At 34.3% G+C, this 23,677-nt stretch overlaps 1 protein-coding gene across 8 annotated transcripts in view; it reads left to right on the forward strand.

Annotated features, from left to right (window-relative positions):
- LOC144449566 (CAP-Gly domain-containing linker protein 1-like) overlaps window positions 1-23,677 on the forward strand; it is a 48,436-nt gene that overhangs the window by 471 nt on the left and 24,288 nt on the right. For 2 of the 8 annotated variants that reach the window (XM_078140120.1, XM_078140121.1), the window contains exons 2-8: window positions 9,446-10,131; window positions 11,936-11,968; window positions 13,461-13,559; window positions 15,361-15,848; window positions 16,708-16,850; window positions 17,325-17,565; window positions 20,960-21,001. In XM_078140120.1, the coding sequence (XP_077996246.1) occupies window positions 10,023-10,131; window positions 11,936-11,968; window positions 13,461-13,559; window positions 15,361-15,848; window positions 16,708-16,850; window positions 17,325-17,565; window positions 20,960-21,001 (1,155 nt within the window). In that variant the 5' untranslated portion in view covers window positions 9,446-10,022. Of the gene's footprint in view, window positions 1-9,445; window positions 10,132-11,935; window positions 11,969-12,190; window positions 12,206-13,460; window positions 13,560-15,360; window positions 15,849-16,707; window positions 16,851-17,324; window positions 17,566-20,959; window positions 21,002-23,677 lie in introns of all 8 variants that reach the window. The other 6 variants (XM_078140124.1, XM_078140125.1, XM_078140127.1 and 3 more) reach the window with 6 other exon arrangements.

Here is a 23,677-nt window from a genome sequence, read left to right on the forward strand (position 1 = left end):
TGTAACAGTAACATGCTACTGTATGGTCCTTGATTTTATTGATTTTATTTGTTTACCTAGTGCAACTCTCAAAATTTGTGAGGGTGATATTTTGAAAAAAAAGACATCTCTATGAATATTGTTACAATATGGACAGTGTCAACGTGTGTATTATGTATATTATGCAGAAAAAGGCAAATCAGCCGCATGAGTCATAATTTCTATGCCACAGCAAGACGGTTTATGTATGTGTATTTGCTGATCATTGTGTTACTGTTACACATACACAGGGGTAGCTATTTTCTAAAATATGACCCAGTTGTGATGTTGTTTGATACAGGAGCACATGTATAGAATCGGGTGATGAATTATTAAATTTCAATATCACTTTCTGTTATGCAAATGCTTCTGTACTTGACATTATAGTTGTAAATCATTACATGTAAGAACTCTTACCAGTAATGGATATAACCTTTTAGCTCACATATACATTTGTAGTAGGCAAGCTGCACCCACAAAGTGTATACTATCTAATACAGGTAACAGATATATAAATTAATTGAATTCCAACCCTTTGGTCCAATTCCACCCAATATGGTCTGTATAATTCGTATGCACGTGTGTGTAATCAGTTTGAGCTATTTTTTTTGGCTCAGATGAGATTGCCATTTTGGTTATAGGTGACAGGTGTGAATGTGAATGTGTACACACTTTGCATACATTACGATGTACAGTTAGTGCTCACTGACATTACTGTCTGGATGAGTGATGATTTGCCCCAGTAGTGTGACAATAGGAAGAAAGCACAGTGTAAGAGACAACAACATGAGAATAGTGTGATTTGTACCAGCGCAGCGTAAACAATCATTGTGAATGATGACCTCATCTTGCACATGAATATCTCTAGGCAGGTAGAATTAGCCATGGAAATAGCCGTCGGGAAACATTCGTTACAATAGTCAATACAGCTACAGAATGTTGACTAGACTGGAAACACATTCTTTATTACTGACACTTAATCCTGTTAAGATCACTAAAAGACTCCCATATTGATTGACACCTTGTTGTGTAATATTGGAATGCACCTTTATTTACCTAAGTAATTATAATATCAGTGTACTTGAATTTTGGACTTGTTTGTTTTTGAAACCTAGATCTCAAGGTTGCTACTGTGCATGTTCTAGACACTTAAGTTGCTTAAGTTACAGTAATTTGATTATGTAGGAGTTAATGTAATTGAAATTATATATATATATATATATATATATATATATATATATATATATATATATATATATATATATATATATATATATATATATATATATATATATATATATATATATATGTATGTATATATATATATATATATATATAATATAATATGTGCAGTCTATATACTGTAAAGCTAATTTAATAATTGTCTGGTGACTTATAAAAAATGTATGTTCATTCCTTTTTGCCAAGGTTTTTACCCTTCTTAGTATGTCTATGGTTATTGATATCAGAATTTGCATTCAGCCTCCTAGGTTAGGAAAGTACATGCTGAAACCGGGCTTACTGTTTTGACATAAATTGTGTTAATCTAATGGCGACCAACACATCGAGCCAGATAGTCAAGTTTCTGGGCAAGGAAAGTCTGAACCAGTATCTAAAATCAGATGAGACTGGACCACACACACCAACTCGTTGACACTAGTATAATTCAGAATGTGTAATGTTGTGTTTGTTCATTATGTTACAAATCAGCAAGTGGCAGGCATCCTGGTAATGGTTAAAGGATTCAGAACCTTTTGTCTGAAGCTTAATTTTAAGTAGCCTACTTGATGTACATCACCAACAGTAAAAAGTGCAACATACGTTTCAGGGTTTGTTTTACATTGCATTCTCGCAAACCAGAGTTATATTATTTCTACCACTACATTTCAAAATAAATGTGCCTCCAGTGGGAGGCTCATTAAGAACATTGCCGTAAAACAGGTTGCGAGGATGGTACATTGGAGAATGAATCTATTAGGCAGGAAAGTTTTGAATTACAATGTACATCAAGGACAAATAACTGATTTCTGAGTGACAAGGCAATAACATCATCTACAGTCATACAAATGCCAAAACACACCCAAACTAGTAATTGCCAATATTTTGGATTCCACACATGCAAGAATTGTTTGATTTGCATGACCTAAAAGTATGCAGTGGTCATGTTTACAGGTTGTAAAAGATAAATTACTGTGTGTGTGCATAGGAACAAGTCTGATTGTCAGCATCTCTCTTTTCTTAATTTGTCATGCGGGGCAAATAAAAGAATAAAAAGCCGAAGGCGTCATTGAATCTGTTCATCTAAATTAGGTTTAACTGGTTAATTTGACAATAGGTTCAGGGAATTATCATGCTGCAGACAGTTGAGGGCTTGTCTTATGAATTAACAATGTTTTAGTAAAGATGCATATTTATAGCTTGAAATGGTACCATGGGTTATGTCCCATGGGGAAGGACAACAAAGCTAATTTGCAAGTAATGATCATCATCTACACATATTAGATGAGTAGCATTTAATTTGTAATCAAATTTAGGGTGTACATGTACCTACAAGTTTAATTAAGAATAAAGAATGTTTGATCAGGAAAGGTCATTTTAGTAATAAAAATATGAGTGTGTTTGTTACACTTTAAGTTTTGATGTGTTTCAACTTTCTTCTTAAAAGTCTTGAAATGTAATATTAGTTGGTGAAATCTATACATTATGCATGACTTTGAGCTGGGTTGTGAATGGAGAGATCAAGGATATTTAGGGCCTGGTATTTAGTCCAATTTGGAAGTAGTTCTTGACAAGAGATTTTGATGAAATAAAAGAAACCCTGTGTGATTTCTGCATTGAACAAGTTCAACACAGTGGCTTTTGTGTGAATGCTTTGTTAATGGAGTGAATCAGATATAAAGAATGCTGCCTCAAGGTGTGCTTTGGCCAGTCTCGCTCGATAATAGTCCATTGTGAACAAAAAATGGACTGTTAACTCTCAGAATAGCACTTTAAGGTTGGTGCCATAGGAAAAAGCTGAATGCCCTGTAGCTGACCCTCCAACCCTCTTTTAGTGGGCAAAATCACGTCATCATTAATTTGTATAATCCTTACATATTCTAAGGTCAGAGTATAATGTTGATGACACAAATGAACAAAAACACGCATTGTGCTATGGAAGCAATGCACATCAACTTTCTATACAATGCATTCATGTAGTTTATGTGCTGCTGCACATATAATGAGCAGGTAAAATACCCATTGCGTGCTGTCTCAGTGAAAGTTGGAGAGTCTGTCAACAATACAAGATTGATCTTTTTTCTGTTGTTGATCAGTCTGTCAATAGCCCTTACTTCAGTGAGTTATTTTACTGTTCAAAGGTTAAGAAACAACTTTAGTCTGTGGCATAACTGGTCAAGAGTGTATTCATGACTGACCCCTAGATAGTACGGTGATAAACAATAATACATGTACGATGTAGTTGTTGGGTGTGGAAAAAAGTAGTTGGGGAGTCATGACACTCAGTCACTCTAAATCAAAATCAGTTGATTTTGTTTTAAAACATTCTTTGCCTCTGTATGTTTACATGCATGTTCAACATTGTGTGCTTGGTCCTGAAAAAGAATTGTATCAACAAAAGTCTAATCATCTACATGATTTACTATATGCACACAAGAGTAAAATGAATATAAATGAGAAAATTATACCAGTAATAGTCAATGAACTTTTTCTTATTTAGCTTTTAAGTACAGTAGAACAGCTGGAACATTTACGAAATAGCTAAGTCTAAAATCCCCTGCTTTGGACTTTGTATCTCTCATGCCATGTTCATTATCTGTAGACCATGGGCAAAAAATGTACATCATGTATCACGGTATGTATGCAGGTGTAAGAATTAACTAGGTGTACTTCTGGAAACTGTCTTTCAGTTCCTCTATTTTTGATGCATATACAAGTGTAGTTGCTGTTGCGCCATATTCCATGATTTGATTAACTTATTTTGTATTTTAAAAAAATACTAAACTATCCAAGTTATTCTAATGCTTGGTGGCCAACTTGCCACAGTGGAAAGACCTACATGTAAGAATCTTGAAATGAAGTATGGTTCGGGGTAGTAGTAATTGATATAACTCATTGACATTTAATAACTTATAAATTGATACAGGCTTCATTAAACATGTGAGAAAAAAGTGTAACCATATACATTGTACCTTACATTTTCAAATCTGTAAGCTCAGTGGTTTTATGTACAATAGCTACATGCATTAGAGTGTGAATAGGAATCAAAGCAGCAAGAACAACCTTTGTACTAGAATTTAGAAATTGAAAAACCAGTTAAATCACTGGTAATGTGTACAAGAAGTGGGTCAGGGTGAGGAATTGTATAATGCTATAAGACCTCCAGACATGCAGCTATGCATTCTTTTGATAGTAATTACTGTTTTGATTACCTTGTCCCAGATACCACATTGCCAAGGTCAAACAATGACATGTACAATGTACCTCCCTCCTACTAAGATGTGGAATGCATATAATTCATTGTAACAGAGATTCGTACTTGAGGTTCAAGTCAAACTTGAAAATCAAAGAATATGTATTTTTTACAACCTGTGTAAACATAACCAGTGCATAGTTTTCAGTCCATGGTAAATCAAACAATTGCATGTGTGGAATCCCAAACTTTGCAATTAATATTTTGATGCATTATGGGTGTGGGCATTTTGTCATGACTGTTGATAATTTTATTGGCCCGTTCAATTAATCAGAAATCAGTTATTTGACCTTGAAGTAATTCCAGATTTTTTCTCCAATGTAAAATTTATGTTGTACTTTTTGCCTTGTCAGTGATTTATGTCATGCTTAGTGGATTGTATTGTTCTTCTTAAAATGGGTAAGACCAGTGAGTTTATACAGTTCTTGACAGGGCATGAAGTGTTAACAGTTATAATGACATGAAGCACCTGTTGTTGAGAAGTAAATCCCATTTGTATTATGCATCCCTGTGTAGTTGTGGTAGGGCGAAGGATATCATGGTATTTCTGGTGTTTACTGTGGCCACATTGCTAAGGTTCTATTCATTTACATCTTGTTAACATTTGGTGGTTGGGGAGTTGCAAACCAATGCTATAGAATTCTTTGTACTGATACCATTATACACGATTGAAAAATGTAAACTGTACATGTACATCTATTCCCTTGGCTATATTCTCTCTCCAGAGGCCTCCTACTCTTTCCGTATCAAAAGGTTCGTTAATGTATATACTATTTGCATATATATTTTTAATGTACATATTGAATGTCACATTTCTCACATATTCATACATGTACATGTACATCAGCATGCAGCAACCATATTGAATCATATACATATGATAAGACAAAGGTCAAAGTGTACAATTTTTGTTGCTCCTGTGGATGGAGCACTGCTGGCTTACAAGTACATGTATCCATTGCTTCATGTGTTCATATCTAGTTGGTTTTTTTGCTGATACTAGCTCTGTACCAGTAGTATGAAATGATAAGCATCAGAATTCTCAAAGGAGACAAAGACTGTATTAGCCTATCATTATAACACTCATCCATCAACTGTTACATATTTGTAACTCACACAAGTCTGCACGCAAATGTTGTAGCCTTCTATCTCATTCAGCAGTCCAGTCAGCAAGAAATAATCAATACAGTCTCTAGCATTCTCAAGATGTGACTACTTAAAGGCCAGAGTTTGAATCCTGTGTTCTCATTAGTGTTATCTTCTCAGTGGAGCCATAAGAGTTATATGGGATCATTCTTTTGTCCTGGACCAGCTTTTTCAATAACTTTCCCCATACAACTTTTTTTTTTTACCTAATATTTTTAAAGTTTGACTAGAACTTAGAAGAAGGGAGGATTCCGTACACTTACAGTGTAACACACTTACTTTTTGTGCAGCTGCATTGTGAAATAGATTTTGCCTGTCAACATTAAAATTTCCCCATGCTCTTTACATTACAAGAGAGTAAATTAACTGACAACAGTTGGGATAAATATGTAACTTCAAAACTCGTGTTGTGATGGAACAGGAAAACATCCTGATGTGTTGAAGAGAAAGTATTTATAACCATAAAGGATAAATAACAGCACATCTAACCAAGATGATGATGCTGTTAAACTCTGGGGAATCGCAAATTAGCTCAATATTCAGTTAATTTACATATATGTAAATTATTCATTAATTTATATATTAATGTATTAAAATTAACATGTCAATTTATGTAAATTCATAGTAAATTTGTAATATATGTGCATATATGTATGTACAGAGGTCATGTTAATGCATTATTTGTGCATATTTGACACCACATTTATTTGACACTGGGGATGCAATTTTTTGGATGTATGCGTCACATTACGTAAATGTATACAGTAAATATGTGTAAATTAACATGAAAGAAATCAAATTTGTCGATTACTCTACGATATGTACATGTAATTAAAGGTAATAACAATGAGACACTGGTAAAATAAAATTTTTAATTCTGACTGTATAATGAACTGTGGGATTGATTAATTATAACATGTAAAAGTCCACTATCTCAACCAGGGAAGAAAAGGCTAAGCATGGAGTACTCCACATTCCGATGTTTTGTTTTAGAGGGTGTTGTCATTTTAACATATGGCTATCTGTTACCTGCCCTATGGTTAGACCTGCAATACATGTAGGTTTGTTCAGTCTTATGGCTACTAGACATTTGTGAAGTGTAAGAACTGTGGACAAATACTGTGGGATATTATATTTACTAATAAATTACTGATTTCAACAACTAGATGACAGACACTGTAATTTATCTCCTTGATACTTGATATTGCTGAGTTTACAATTACTTGTAGTGCTGTAAAGCAAAATCAATCAGTAATTGTTAATCTGACTGCCATCCTTCATTTCATAAAGCATCAAAGAAAATTATACAGTGGATTTCAAAATACTTTTCAGTGGCTCTGTTTGATACAACCACGTAGAAATCAATAAGAAACTGCACATGTTACATTTCAATAGCAAGATTGTAATTTATTGATACATTTAGTCTGAATGAAATAAACAATTTGAAACCAATGTACTGCAACAGGACCCAGACATGGGAGTGCCAATGTTCTGATGTCTGTATTTGATGTCTGCTTGCTAGCACATAAGTTAATTTCATTTAAACAAAATGTTGCAAGAAACTATTTATTCCTGTCGTGCTATCTTAAAGTGTAGCATGGGTAGTTTTGTATTATTAGTTTCTGCGTGATTGTATCAAACAGATCCGCTGAGCAGTATTTTGAAATCCGCTGTAAGATTCCATTGTCTATGATTTGATTGAGGGATGAAACCACAAACCACAATAAATTTGTGAGGTCTAACATTTTCAAAATAAGGATAATCAATGTACTGTAGATAGTTAGATAAAAGTTTTCCCTTTCACCAATAGTAAAATCAGTGATTTCATAAAACATAGCCAGAATTGGTCTATCAAAATTAGTTATCAAAATGCAGATGTATGTTTTCACTATGTCGGAGTTTACATGTAGTAACTGACATTTGACCTGGTACATGTATCATATCAAAAATATAACTCTGCCTGTCAATCTTTACAGACTTTTGACCTGGTATCACTTAAAAAAATATAACCCTATCAACTGTATCATTTGCAACCTTAAAATAGCTGCCAGTTTCTTTTGTGATGTGTTAATGATCTACCATGTCTAGTAAATGTATACTAGACTATATTATAGTCAGTTATAGCACATACTATAGATGAAATGATCATAATTAAAATGAAAGAAATAATAAGAGTCAGTTCTATCAGCAGTATTGCTACATGTAAGAAGATAAAGCTCTGCTGTTGATGAAAGAGAAAAAAAAATGAAAAGATATGCCATCTTAAACAGAAATCAAAATAATCAAACTACGAAATGAATTACCATAGAAAGTACTAAATGTGTTGTTGTTTTTTGTGTGATGTATTTCAGTGTTATCAGGTGAAACAGATCAGACTGTATTATCATGGAAATTACTTTCAATTGTATGTATTCAATACTAGGATCAGTTCATCAAGTAAACAGTTCATGTCACTCTCATTCTGAGTATATGTTATGCAGCATTCAAACCCTTCTAACAGTTCATGTCTGTGTCTGTCTGAACAGTGCAGTGCGTCACTGCGATTGAAATAGTGAAACGCAATGACATCATCAGCAGTGTCTAGCATGCTGATGTGGTAAGTGTTATTCACTACCACGCACATTATTTGTGTCAGGAAATGTATATGTAATGATATGACGTAGAGAAAGTGTGAAGTATAGCCATACTTCTAGTATGAATCTACAATGTTTCAATAGATAATCACTGTCTGATGGGAAAGGTATTGTTTTTTGCCAATGTTGGTAAGAAGGCAAATTTCACATAGTTCCTTACAATGTAAATGATGGGTTTCTTCACCAAAACAGTGGTACAGTGTATGGGAAACCATGTCAATTTTATGTGATTTTCGTTTCTCCTGATCCTAGAGTTCCCAAACCTGCTGAAGAAACATTGTTTAGGTATTGAAATGTTCCTGTAGTGAAATATTGATATACACTGTACTGTATACCTCCTGTATCTGCAAATCTACAAAATGTACTTCAGCTATGTATTTGTCAGACACACTCACGTAGTTGATGATTAGCTTTGAATTTACAATAGGTTGATAGTGGATTACCTACATGCAATATATCAGTTTTAACTGTAAGGGATACAGCCTGCATGTGTTATAAAAATAATGTGTTTATGATTATTGTGTGTGCTTTATTTCGAACCTTAGAGAATTCCATAATCTAGTTGTAACAGCAGACAGTGAGACAGTGAGACAGTGCTGTGTTCAGTCTAGTCATTGCCAATTGAAGCTTTGAATACATAATCTAACAGAACATATTGCAGGTATCTGCTAGATATACCTCCAGAAATAACACGTGTAGATGTGACAGTTAATCTTCCAGATCATCACTTGTATTGCTATAAGATGTGGCATCTCAAGTTGGTATTGTGATAATCTTGTGAATTTGCTGTCTTAACTATTATAAAGTCATGCAAAGTGATGTATGGTACCTCATGTACATGTCATATGTTGAGATTGATACATCAGTGAATATAATAGAAAGTACAGCAGAACTGCTTTGTGACATTTCATAATATTTTTTGTAGGAGGGGAATGGCTTAACATATTTCATTCATGTGTTATGAAAAAGAAAAGAAAATGTATGTAGAAATAAATGATGAAATTTCAATGTAGGACGGGGTTTATTTTATTATCAATATCAAGATGAACTAAATACATACATACATATAACTGTAACTAGAGTACACTGTACAATGTACATATCGCTTTATCTTATTTTGCTATTGATTTCCATCTTCAAAATTCTGATTAATGAACATAATTTGTTTTTCCTCCAGTAGGTGGTCTATGAATCCTGCTGGGAGAGACTTTGGTGGATCTATATATAAAACAAATCATACAACACATCCTAAGAATAGAGTGTAAAGTTCAACTCTCCTTGATCTCAATGAAATAGATATTCCAGACAACACAAGGAATATATTAAAGTCAAAGGAAGTCAGCGTCAAAGGAAACCACAGCACTGAAATCGGAAAGTTATGTCAAAGTGTTTCCTGGGTTTTCCATGATGTTGTAAACCTCTGCTATATAGGAATATCGAATGAGGAAGACATCGGACAGGATTGTGATTCATTCCCGTTGATATTTTTGCATCCCATCTTTCCATTGTATTTGAGGTCACTGTTCAACTTCAAGTCGATGTTATGACAAGGAAACAGTGAGACTCTACCGTATATCTGAACTCTTCTCTGCTCAAATTTAATGTCATCACAACTTTTTTTCTGCTTGAAATGCTGTACACATATCCACTGAGGCAGCTGACTAAGTACAGATAAGACAGCAGAGATTCCAGTGAAATATTCCAAGAGCTTTGAAGACCATATTTTTCTGATATTTTAGAAGAACTGTTGAATCATGAGTGGAGGAGGAAGCAAACCATCTGGTCTTAGACCACCATCTAAAATAGCAAGACCTCAAGCTCCAAGTGGACTACCAAAACCAGTACAACCAGGAAAAGTTGAAGGTAAGCATGTTCAGACCTGTAATGGGAGAACTTCCATGATCTTTACATTGTATTTTCATATTGATCCTGTTTCCAAAATGACAAAAGTTTTCAAACATGTAAAATGTAAATGTTGATGCATGCAAGAAAACATTGGTACATTTGTATTTCAACTCATAGACGTTTGATGAAAATTTTGCTGAATGACAACATCTTCAAAAAATAAAATAATGAGGCAAGGAAGAGAAGATTCTTATTTCAATTCCTATGCATATTTTGATGAATATTTATTGTTAATCTGTATTGATGCAAAAATATTTATTAATTTAGTCCTGACATTGTGTGTTGACCATTGGCATTATTTATATAATTTTTAAAGCAATGAAGCAGATACTTCAGTGATGCTCAGTGAAGCTATACTAAGTATGTCTAGCTAGACACAATGTGCTTGTAATCCCAAAACAAAATTATACAGCATGACTTATCTGAAGCATTCACATGCAGAAATGCACTGTTGCAGTTGGTGGCGTTGATTTTTATATTATATTTATTTTATGTTTGTATGTATAATTATTTTCTTCCTTTTATAATGATACAGGAATGAATCATCAAGTTTTGTTTGTTCATCATTTTGTTTCATGGTTAATCACTATCACTATGTCACTATTTTCCCACAATCACATTTGCATATGATTTGCATATGATTCACATTCAGCACATGATTTGCATAAACTAGTCACAAACATCACATTTGCATGTTATTTGCACATGATTGGTAATAATTGCATATATTGACAGCACTATTGAGAGATATGCACTTATTATTAGCCCTTGTCATGCCAGACAACAGTATGAAAAGTTTCTTTTGAAATGATGAAGAAATGAAATAAAATTACATAATTTTATTTGTTCAATATTTCAGAATGGTTTCTTACATTGATACATTCATTTTTATATCAATTTATACCAAGCAAACTTTTGTGTCAGTTCTACCTTCAAATTGGAAAGGAAGAAATTTAGGAGAAATGTGAACAGTTTGTGTTTTCTAATACCAGACACAAATGTGTTATATGGAGGCGACAATGGCTAATGACAACATGGAAAACTGCAATATATAATGTACATGTATGCTAAGTTCAATACTGATGATCTGATCATAGTACTGTAGTTTTGAATGTACATGAACTGAGCAATAACATAACAGTCAAAGCATAGTCAAATACAAACAAATGAAGATTCATCACGTCAGGATTCTGATGTAGACCAAATTTAGATTCCAATATATTGACTGATTTGACTAGTAATATACTATATAGTATAGTAATAGTTTGTCAAGATTTTTTGTGTGTTTTTTTCATAAAATCACACTGAAAACAGACCTGAACAAAAATTGTGATTTATCATGATGAAACATGAATGTATGGATGTCCAAGATTATAAAATGAATAGGAGTATTATTGATCTTGATTTCTGCAGCTTGGTCAGATTGTCAGAGTATATGCCTTAATTTTTCATGCTTGCTTTTTAAGAAATTTGCAGATTTATGCCACAGTAAATACACAATGTTGCTATGGTGTGCCATAGAATAGAATGCTTCGGACATATACCTTGTAATCACTGCACAAAATAAGCACCCACCTCACAAATAAAATAAGAATCCACCTAGAGGGTTATGGTAAACTACATTCCTTAAAGTCCCCATAGATTGTCATATAGGTGAAACCCCTACCCCCACCCAACATTCATCATTGTGTGTGGTAATTCACATTCTCTTGTTCCGTGTTTCTTTCTTTCTTTCCCTCTGCTGTACTATATATCCCAATAGCAGCGAGATTGTTGAATGCCACACGCACTGAAGGTAGGACATTGGTGTCATCCACCCATCCGCTCATCATTGCTTTGACCCCCATTCCATACCATTGCTTCTAAACTCTCCCTAGCATCATAATTAAATTCATGCATGCCAATCATATTTGTTAACCCTTGACCCAAAGCTATGCCATCTCATTGATATTGATCCTATGTTTGATTACTAATTATGTTAATTATATGTACTCTTTCATATCGTCTTCTCCTGAAGCCATAACCACATCAGGTATTGTAATTCATGTTATCATCGCTGACTTTCCGTTATTTTTTATCTTTCATAGTGTGCTGCAATACAGAAGGCAACCTTTATTAGTATACATAATTATGTATATTCCTCACCGTTTCATATTTTCATCCAATTCCCAGTCCCGTAACTGTCACAAAACTACAAACAAATCATTACCAGATTTGTCAATTTCACATGAAATGTCACTTTCATGTCTGTTTCATACATACATACGCATAGAAATGAAAAATGACAAATGACAAATTCAAGGGCTGTTGCCTATATATGGGATTCTTTAAACATTCAATAATGTGTCTTTTGTTCAATATATGTGGTATACATAGGATGGTAGCTCGATTTTGAGATCAGTCTTTTTAAATTGTTGCCTTCTGATATACAAAATGCAAGTGTGTGAACTAATTTCAGAAAAATCACCATGGATGCAGTCTTTACTTTAACTTGTTACTAACCAAAGACTCATTCAGATGATCGATCTAATGCAAACTGCAGTTATTCTTCTCTAGCAGGAACAAAGTTCCAAAAATATTTTGTTGAATACACAACATGTGTGTCTCAAAATATTTAGATGCGTATGATTTAAATCTACTGAATTTTTTCCCATACGCGTTTGTGTATTTCCTTGTTACTGATTAGAACAAGTCTAATGTCATTGCATACCATTTTGTGCAGAGTACCAGTGTAACCACCATTCTACCATGGTAATTTCTCTCAAGTCAAACACAGACAATTTATATTTTTTTGGTTTGCCAAAAGTATCATTCTGTGAGAGTATTGGTACTTCTAATTCTCTTTGAAATTCTGATTTATGGTGGTTTTTTTTTATACATTTGGAAATACACTGTGGCTGAGATTATTCTAACAGCAAGGACATTTCATGCAATATGGAATGTTCTCTTTGGGATGCGCGTGCTACTTCTTCAGCAGGGATATTACGTAGTGCACCCATATACATTCTAACCAATTCGGTATCAATGGAAACACTGGTGATGGTAGGGGTCGTTATGATGAGCACTTGACAACCTCATGTCACTTCCCTCAAAACTTGCATCATTGCATCTTTTTATTCTCATTTTTTGTTATCTTTGATATTTTTTTTTTTAACATTGCAGTCTTAATTTTTTTTTTTTTCAAATTTGCTTACAATATTTCACATTGCACATGAACATTCGATAAAAAAAAACTTGAATTGAGATTCCAAGGAATTAAAGGGTTTTGTCTGGGATTTTACATGTAGATAAAAGGGTCTACTATGTCTTCGAACAAACTGATGAAAGTTCCAAGACAAGCAGTGACAAGGGAAAAAACAAGTTCCCATGGGAACGGAAAATGGAAGGTCAGTTACCCTAAAGGCAGTACTGATCTGATGTCATTTCCATGATGTGTAGAGCAGTGTGCAAGTGGCCATCATCACGACCACTACCATACAATGTGCCATACAACCATCGATACATTGGTTACATTGCACAGAGTTGTCAATCTTTTTGCACACCTGTGTGAGCGATGCTGTGTGGTTATTCTGTGTGTAACTTTGAAGTTTGAGCTGTCATGGATATAACATGCTAACATGATATTAATAAATCATGGATTCTAATCTTGGTACATACAGTGTGCTCCCTCAAGGATGTAGTACCAATCCATGTGTGATTGGCAACTGATATTGTACACTGTACTTATACGTTTTTATTTTTCCAGTATTTTCATTCACAGTTTCAAAAACATATCAGATCAATGGCAACTAGTGGAGTTTTAATTTTTCCAGCATTTCATTCTCAAAGTTTACAGCCATAAGGGTGGTCTAACTTTATTGAATAATGTCAAACATATATGTAATCTGCAGATATTGCATTATTTCAGAATTGTGCATAAAAATCTAATGTCAAAATAAGTCATCAAAATTTCAAATTTCTAATAAGTTGAAGAAACTGAATGATTTCAGGTCTACCGTTATATAGCCACTACATTTGAGGTGTACAAATTGTTAAAAGTCTCATCTTTCAGGGAGAATACTGTGCCTGTCATGATTTTGCAATTAAATACATCATGAACAAGCTTCTTACATTGTGATTAATAATATGCAGATGTAACAAAAAATCAGTGTCGTACTTTTGAAAAGTGCTTATTTCCGAATGATACCTTACTATAGTTTAATGTTTCAAATCAAGTAATGATTACCAGCTAGGTGGATACAACATGAGGGTATAACTGATCATTAACAACTCTGGCATCCCTATACCAAATGACGTACATGATGAACGTTACATGTGAAAGGGCAATACAGATGATAAAAAATGAAATTCATATGACCAGTGTGAAAGGAACTTTATCTCTGACTCAGTTTCAATGTTTAGTATGTTTACTGTACTTAGTCAAGAGGTCACGATCAGAACATAATAATCAGGGAGCCCAGTCGACCTAAGATACGTTATGTCTGTCTGTCTTACTTGGCCCTCTCATGAGTGGTGGCTGATAGGGTGGCACGACACATTGTGTCTTGGAGACAATCTTTGCAGATAATCACGCTTGAGATGTTTAATGAACATTATGATTACTATTCTAAATGAGTTAAGCTATTTCACTTGATGACTCACCATGTTTTAAATTCTGGAACAATACAAATGTCTCAGTTTTAAAACAATTAATTAAAAAAAACCAGTGTTTGTCATCTGTATTGCCACTTTAACAACCAACAACTGACATTTATTGATTTCCTTTCGGCTTGTAAATGCAATTCCATTAACAAAATAAAATTACATAACATGCTTTATTACCAAATGTTAATTGACTGTTACGGGAATAACCAGTCTAATATCGATATTCTGTTAAACACTTTCAGCTCTGTAGAATAAGGATCTTTTGTCTATCTTAGTTTAAATCAGTATGCACTGAAATACCTACAGGGCACACAGGCCGAATGCTTTCCTTGTAGATAATCTTCATTCTTCAGAAGCTGAAATCAGAAATAAGGCGTGTGTGAAATTAATGCTGTCATTTCATATTGCTTATAATCAACTTGGCGTCTCATCGTAGTTTTGCATGTGGTGACTGATATTAACCAAACTAATATCATATGCCTTGGAAAGACATAAACTCCATCGCCCACAACAACGGTCATCTCGTTTTCTTACCATTTGTAGATGCTATAGCACATTCTGCTAGGGCTGCGGGTATGAAGTCAACCGATGCAGCTCAGTATGCTCGCCAGCTTGCCCAAAAAATGAGCATGACAATGGCTGACAGTACAGACAGAGGTGATAAGCAAGATGATTTTATCATAGGAGATAGAGTATTAGTTGGAGGCACAAAGCCTGGAGTAATCCAGTTCCTTGGAGAAACACAGTTTGCTCCTGGACAGTGGGCTGGAGTTGTTTTAGACGACTTTGTCGGTAAAAATGATGGCTCAGTTGCTGGTATCAGATATTTTCAATGTGAACCCAAAAAGGGTGTCTTTGCCAAGGTGTCTAAACTTATGAGGGAGACACCTGCAGGGACTCCGACAACACCAGGTCTACACAAACCAAGTGGGGCACCAAGCACCCCTCGTATGGGTACCAAAGTGGGATCTAAAATACCATCTGGGAACCAGAGTGGTGCTGGTGAAGGACCCGATAACCTAGGTCTAAAGGTAAGTGGAATCGGCAATAATATATCATTCAGATTAGGGTGGTTGGCCAGGACAGATCAAAAGCTCAATGCCAAAAAACGTTGAACTGCTTGTGTATTATTACCATCGTAAATCATTTATTAAAGAACTGATATTTGCATTGACAGTGTAATATTTTTGTTGAAAAGAAAGTTTTTATTCATGAGCAAATCACTGTAAACAATAGCATACACTGAACTAGGGTCAACTGATATCAGATTTGTTGTTGACATAATGGAATTTGACACTTAATGATCAATGTATTGATCAATTGAGAGTGTACAAAATTTGGTACAATGGCAGAACCCCATGTGGCATGAGGTGCCAGTGTGACATACTCAAGAGTGTTGACACAAGTACTTGAGGTGTTGTCTGTGGATGTATGCGAAAGGAAATACAACAGAAAACATCTCAAGTGCAAGTACAAATCAAGTTTCTGTTTTTATTGTATTGAGCAAATTTTGTAAAAATAAAAAAATAAAAAGTATTTTAAAAAATACAACTGTGCATTCACATGATTTATTGTAATAAGTTGTACATAACATGGAATGATTTCCCATTCATTCATATGTGTACTGCTGTCAGTATAATTGCTCTGTAGTGAAAAAGTCAAAAGTCTGTATCACAGTATATGCACCAATGTGTGCAATGAGAATGAGTGATAAATATATGTAATAACATTGGTTTCTAGAAAGCGGAACACACAGAAAGCATGTGTTGTATTCTAACTTTAGACTTGTTTTCTTCTATGATGAATGACACGCACAGGGCACTAACACATTCCCGTTTATACCAGGTATCATTATGTAATGTTGCTACGTCATATAATGTATGTCCATAGGTTGGTGATAGAGTAATTGTGAGTGGTACTAAGCTGGGTACACTGAGATACATTGGTACAACAGAGTTTGCCAAAGGAGAGTGGTGTGGTGTTGAGTTACATGATGAACTTGGTAAAAATGATGGCGCCGTGGCAGGCACCAGGTGAGAGAATGCCAGTGTACTATGTTAATGATGTTACAGGGATTAATTGGCAGTGATTTGTCAGTCTGTGTGTTATCCTGCCTGTATACCTTTTTGTTGCTCAGTTTGTCTTTTGTTCTGTCTGTCTATATCATGTATGTTTGTCTGTCTGTCTGTCTGTCTGTCTGTCTATGTATGTATGTACCGGTATGTATGTATGTATATATGTATGTCTGTATTTCTGTCTATGGTAGTATGAATGTTCAATCCTGAAACAAATTATTTTTCCATAATTGTGTCTATTTTTGCAATGAGCTGAATTCAAAAGTTTATCACAGTTTCATACTATTACTACATGCATCAGTACATTGATCTGTCTATTTTAAACTATTTTACAAAAAAGTTCAAAGTTTTGTAGAATGCAGGTGTGTAAACAAACCTGTCACTTTGAAGGTTAATCTTCTTTTCTGACCATAAGTTACTTCTTGTCTGTAGATACTTCACATGTAAACCCAAGTATGGCCTATTTGCACCCATTCATAAAGTGGCTAGAGCCAAGGGTGGTAAAGCTATGAGGACAGTGCCCCACTCGGATGCATTGTCCAAGGACAAACGTAGTGACAGTACTAGTTCTATGAGTTCAGTAAGTTCTATGTCTAGCTTGTCACGGAGTGCTGGTCAAAGTTCAGTTGATCTGACATCTCCAAGATCACTGGAAAAGAGGAGACAGTCACAGGTAAGTTTTCTAAGAAAAAAGTGAACTAGAATCTTGTAAATTTAGAAATATAATTACTATTCTGAAGATAAGAAGATATAAAATTAATATGCACCAAAATTTCTTGGAAGATAGTTTTCCAGCTACATGTATGTAACCCCATAAGCTGTCTTTCTATTGGCTATTTTCCAGTATTGGGTGCTTAGGTAACCAATCACATGGTGGGCACTTTGATGCACTTCTCATCACCATTCATGTAATGTCAGGTTTCTTACAATGGATTTACTTTTACCAGCTTTCAGAGGTCATATTGTCCTATGAATATTGCAGTTGTTGTAAAAGTACACTTGAACAATCTGTCATTGTTTGCAACTCCTGCAATTGTTCATGTCACACAAAAAAGTGATGTGGTGAACAATTCAGGGCCTGCCCATGGTGAATCTATCAGTGTATGGTTAGAATATCAAGTTGATTCTGTCTATTGATGTTGGTATATGAATTTGAAAGAAAACATTTCCCCTTGCAGTCAGGTTTTCTTTTAATGAATATTTTTTGCATTTTGGAAAGCTATGTCTCAGCAGAATTCTTTCATTCTCTTTACTTGGTGTTTTATTTTTGTTGTTTTTATGTACATTTGGCAAATATTGTATACATTTTCGGAAGCTATTGTACCTTTCAGCAAAATTATTTCATAGTCATTCATCCATTGTTGTTGTTTTTTTGTTCTTTTTATGTACTTTCTGTAAGTGCATGATTTTTTATTATTTTTTTTTACTTTTTATCATTTGCTGTGTTCTCTTTGTGGAATGGTTCTTTGCTTTCTAGGACTCTTCTGCTGCTGAAAAGCCAGCCCAACAAGAGCAGCATGCCGCTGCAGCAAAGCTAGACACTGAATCTCAGGTCGAGAACAAAGACAAAGCTTCAGCCCAAACTGCTGAGGTATGCTGTGTCACAAACAAAAAAAACTGCATCAACTTGTAAAACTTGTAATATACTAACTCATCAGTTCATGTTAACAATCAGGGCTTGAATTTAATGCATAGACTTGGTAGTCAGATTCAGTTAAATTTTCTCTTGATTTCCATTGGTCTAATGGATTACCCACCTTAAGGACGATCACATGATGTCACTCAAGCTCACTAAACAAACTTTGTTCGAGTTCGACCTCGAGGAGGTCTGGTATCAAAGCAATTGCTGAACTTCATTTTTGCACTTCTTACCAAATTTCGAACTTTTTCACACCTTCAATGATGAAAGATTCTGCTAAGATGTTGACAAGTTCATTAAATTTTACTGCTAATGTGATATACATTGTTGGGTTTCTGGTTACCATTTTAAAGTGTTTAGCATGTTTTTACACCGTATTGGTTGTAGTGATGTCAACACTACAATTTTCACCATGGTTTACATCATACATAAACATGTTGATGTTGCACTTGTGAATGTCCATGGGGAGGGGGCGGGGTCTTTTAGGGGAGGGGTTTTCACCTAAACAAACAACATTTTTTTTTGTTGAGCTTATGTGACATTGTGCAATCGTCCCTATAAATGTGGTAGTCCAGATATGATGTGTAGTATACATGCCCTTGACTGCTGCTAATTTCAAGCCCTGACAATGTATACAGTCAATCTAGTTTGCATCTAGTCTGTGGCAAGGGAAAAAAAACAATGCTTTACATAGAAAGTAAATTCTAATCTTAAAATAGTCAGTTTAAACTATTAAAACTAACTCAACAGTTCATGTTACAGTATTTATACAGCTACTTTACATTGACCAAAATCGTGTCAAGGAAAAAAATAATGCTTAGCATAGAAAGTAAATTCAAGCTGTAATCAGAACATACTAACTTACACTAGTTGTAATGTGTAGTCAGAAGGGTTTCATTCCCTCACTGAAAAGATAGGATATTTAGTAGGCAAGGGGGATGAAATTTATTGTCGAATTAAAAAGCTTGCGTCCAATAATTCTTTGATTTGTGAAGTTAAAATGCATGCTTAACATTTGCAAATTTGAAACAAATCATGAAAAAGAAAATAGCTTAATAAGTATATAGAAGTCTATTAGTAAAGATAGTTGCATCCCAAATTCATAGCTTTGTTATTAGTCTCTCCTCTTTGTGTATACCACACCAACCTAGTGACTCTGGGGAAACGTTACAGAAAACTCTCTGGTTTTGAAGCGAACAAAAACAGATAAAACATGTACGCACTTACTAGCCTAGAGACATTTCATGGTCTCATTCTGTCAAACTGTAAACCAAATACTGTAGGCTTGAGATAGTGAGACCAGGGCAAGTCTCTGGGTTATATAAATGCAAGTGTATGATGAAGGGAACAAGTTGGAGGTATGAGTTATTTGTATCCCTTGTAAATTCAACTTCTGATCTGTGTATCCTAACTTGACTACTTTTATCTTGAATCAGCCATCGTGTCTAACAGATTATACAACTTACAGTGTTTCTCTAGATTCCAAGGGTTGACAATGTGTGGACAGAAAGAGACTACTTATTAAGTTAGCTATATTTACAGCAAAATAGAGAGCTTCTAACTTTAATCTAAATAATTATCAATAGATTCCATTATTATATGGTTTCAGTTGTAAAATGTTAGATATATATTTAAAATTTATGAAATTTAAATTTTATTGTAAGGTGTAGATTTGCATTCAGATCATTAAACACTTAGACATAACACAGCTTTTTGTCAGTGATAAACCTTAGTGGTACTAACTCCATCCCTCTAACTTGTGTTATTCTGTATAATCTTGCATTCTAGCCCACTTACACTTTACTCTGATTTCTCATTTTCATTGCAATATTGCTTACCAAATACTAACAAATAGAAACCCAGATAGTTGGTATAATTATTGTAGACGTGCTGTGTTGTTATGTTAGTCATAATATATTTGTAATTTTAATCAGTGAATTGTAAAATAGTTGGTGCATATTTCCTAAAATGTCAATAACCCCGTAGCAAACTGAATTATGACAAATTAGAGTATAAATTTATAGGACTGAGATTCCTTGATCAGTTCACCTACCATCAGCTGTCAGCATGAAGACCCAACTGCTTTGCTTTTCTCTCTAAAATGTTCATGAATGTATGTTACTACTAGCTAGCTAGCTCACTTGATGCTGCATCAGTTTGCATTTCTCATACCCAGCAGTGCAGAGTTTGGGCCTCAAACTGGTAAAAGTAAAACACGTCACTTGTAACCCCCCATACATACATACATAAATACACATACAACATGCACATTGCAACTACTCCAGGTGTGTGTGCACAATGCCATGTAGTTTCCTCCCCCCAGCAGAGATTTGCACACAACGTGGTGATGTTGTAACCAGTGCTGCTGTGCATGCGATGCCCCACGGATCTTACTCTCTTGTCCTTTTTTCTTCATTAACCCCAACAGGCTGAAAGTGAGCTTGCAGCTCTTCGTTCAATTCATGACAAGGTACATTACATATAATCTAGCTATCCTCTATACTTTAATTCTCTCTCATTTCTCATCCTAGTATGTTCAAATGCTGTGTAATATTAGCACTGGGTGCACAAAAACGTGGTATTCGTAAAATGTAATGATTTAGTTATTTCTTGTGCCAGCGCTTCTTACTACATGTAGTGTTAAAATACTCCTAGACATAGTCATAGTCATAGTCATAGTCATTGAATTGTTTAAAGTAGCATATACCATAATATGTTTTTATTTCTACTTTGTACTTTCTATTTACTATTTTATACAAAGATGTACACGTACAAGGGAAGTGAATTAAGCAAAGTTGAGACAAATTACTGAGAAAACTTCATTACACAATTTAAGGGCCAGGGTTTCAGTCCCAGGTTCTTTCATTAGTGTTACCTTATCAGTATATAGCCATAAGGATTATAATTTACATAGGATACCGGTAATTCTTTTGTTCTGGATCAACCTGTTCTGCAATTTTGCAAGTGATGAACTTGTATGATGAAGATTGACAATTTTAGTACATGTTGTGTGAATATACATGTACGGTACTTGTTTGTGCTGATTCAGCAAATTATTGCTGATATTGAAACCAAACTAGTATTCCTGTTCAAGAACATCATCATAAATTGAATACCAAAAGCATAGTGTAGACAAATTAAACTATTCTGATCCATACTGTTGAAGTTTATTTTTAATCATTCAAGTGTTATTTCCAGACTAAGTGCATGTTTGTTATCTGAAAGTAATGTGAGAATGCAAAGACGCTGCCAGACATTTATAAATCAGTGACAACAAAGCATAGCTGACATACCAAAATAATAGGATGACATAAATTACAGACTGAAATAAAAACATAAGATGGTGTTCACTCATTCAGCTGGTACAAGTCTTTAGTGCTGTGCTGTGCTGTGCTGTGCTATGCAATGCTACATGTATGTTGTGTTGTGTTGTGTCGTGTTGTGTTATGTTGTGTTGGGTCGTGTTGTGTTATGTTGCGTTTTGATTGATTTGTCTTGGGATACTCTAGTTCTAGAGATAGTGTCAATATATTGTGTGGTGAAGTGCCTCTTGTATGTTGTGTTGTGTTGTATTGTGATGAAGTCATGGGGTAGTTCTAGAGATAGTGTCGATGTGTTGTGTTGTATGGTGTTTCATGTAAATGATGTATGTTGTGTTGCGTGAAGTTGTGTTGCGTTGTAAGATTGTCTTGTCATGAGGTAGTTCTAAATATACTCAAGATATTGTCGATATTTGTGTAGTGCTTCATGTACATGTATGTTGTGTTGTGTTATATCATGTTGTGACACGGGGTAATCCCAGAAATATAGATAATTTGTGTTTTGTTGCATCGGTTCAGGTCATTTCAGGTCATACCATATTGTGTTTGTACTATATGCTATATTGTTACTGGCTTATCATGGGGTAGTCTTAAAAGTAGCGTAGATATTTGGATTTCTTTTTGATATGATATTAATAGTTGATATAAGTGTAACAAAACTAGTTGATATAACAAAACTGAATGCATGTAGGGAGACTAAGGTATTAGTACATTTGTACATACAGAGGTGATACTTTATATACAGTATATACATTAGGTGAAAATTCACAACCTGTATCATATTAATCTTCCCTTCATCCCAATCACGTAGGTTCACTTTAACTTGTGTACAGAATTCCAGAGTGGTTGACCCTTGTAATGACTAATTATTGTTCATATGATATCTACATGACTAATGAATGCTGGTCTTATTACCCAAGTAATGACATATTCACATCATAGAAATATTTCTCCCATATACAATTACTTTAAACAGAATTTATTGAAAGCTGAGACTGAAATCAACACAGCTGGTTAATTAACCATAGATTCATTTCTGTATGCAGTTGTTATATAATCAACATTAATTGTAGCAATTACTGTAGTTAAAAAATTCAATGAATTATTCCCCGTTCATTGACCTTGCACTGTATCACTTCCAGAAACTACACAACAGAGACCATTGACATACCATGTCAATTCTACCTGGGTCTTTTTATAGTTTTGATTTCCTTACACTAGTTTCATAGTGATTGTTATTAGACTGAGGTTTAATATAGAATCAGATGCAGAATTTTTAAATTTATTTATGCCTAGAATAGTTTAAAATATCCAAAATGTGTTTTGTAATATTTTTATGATTTTAATTTTTGTGCATTAGTGTCAGTGATAGTTACAAGATTGAGTCTATAGTTGAATTATTATCAGTCTAGAATCCTTTAGAATAAAAAAAAATGTATTTTGTATGGTTTTGATTTCTGTGATATTAGGTGTACAGTGATAGTTAGAAGATTGTGTTGTATTGGAATAAGTTGCAGAATTACTAGCAAGTTGAACGATACTTGAGAATAATATTTGTAACATTGATGCTTAGCAGTCAGATTGTCTATTTTCAATTTGTACTTATTTTAGTAAAAAGTCTATCAAATGTGTATATCTAGTCTAGTCTACTCGTGATATCAAATCGTCTTTTTACCTTCGTAATGAGAGATCTTGAGATTTGATGCCACAGATACCAGTAAACTAAAATATATCAGGCTGGTGTAGTGTAGTCCGTATGTAGCACATTAGGTTCACTTTGATTATTCATTCACTAACTCTTGTAAAAAGATGATATTTCATTTTTC

This window comes from Glandiceps talaboti, chromosome 18, assembly GCF_964340395.1.
Source record: "Glandiceps talaboti chromosome 18, keGlaTala1.1, whole genome shotgun sequence".
In the NCBI taxonomy this organism is placed as follows: domain Eukaryota; kingdom Metazoa; phylum Hemichordata; class Enteropneusta; family Spengelidae; genus Glandiceps; species Glandiceps talaboti.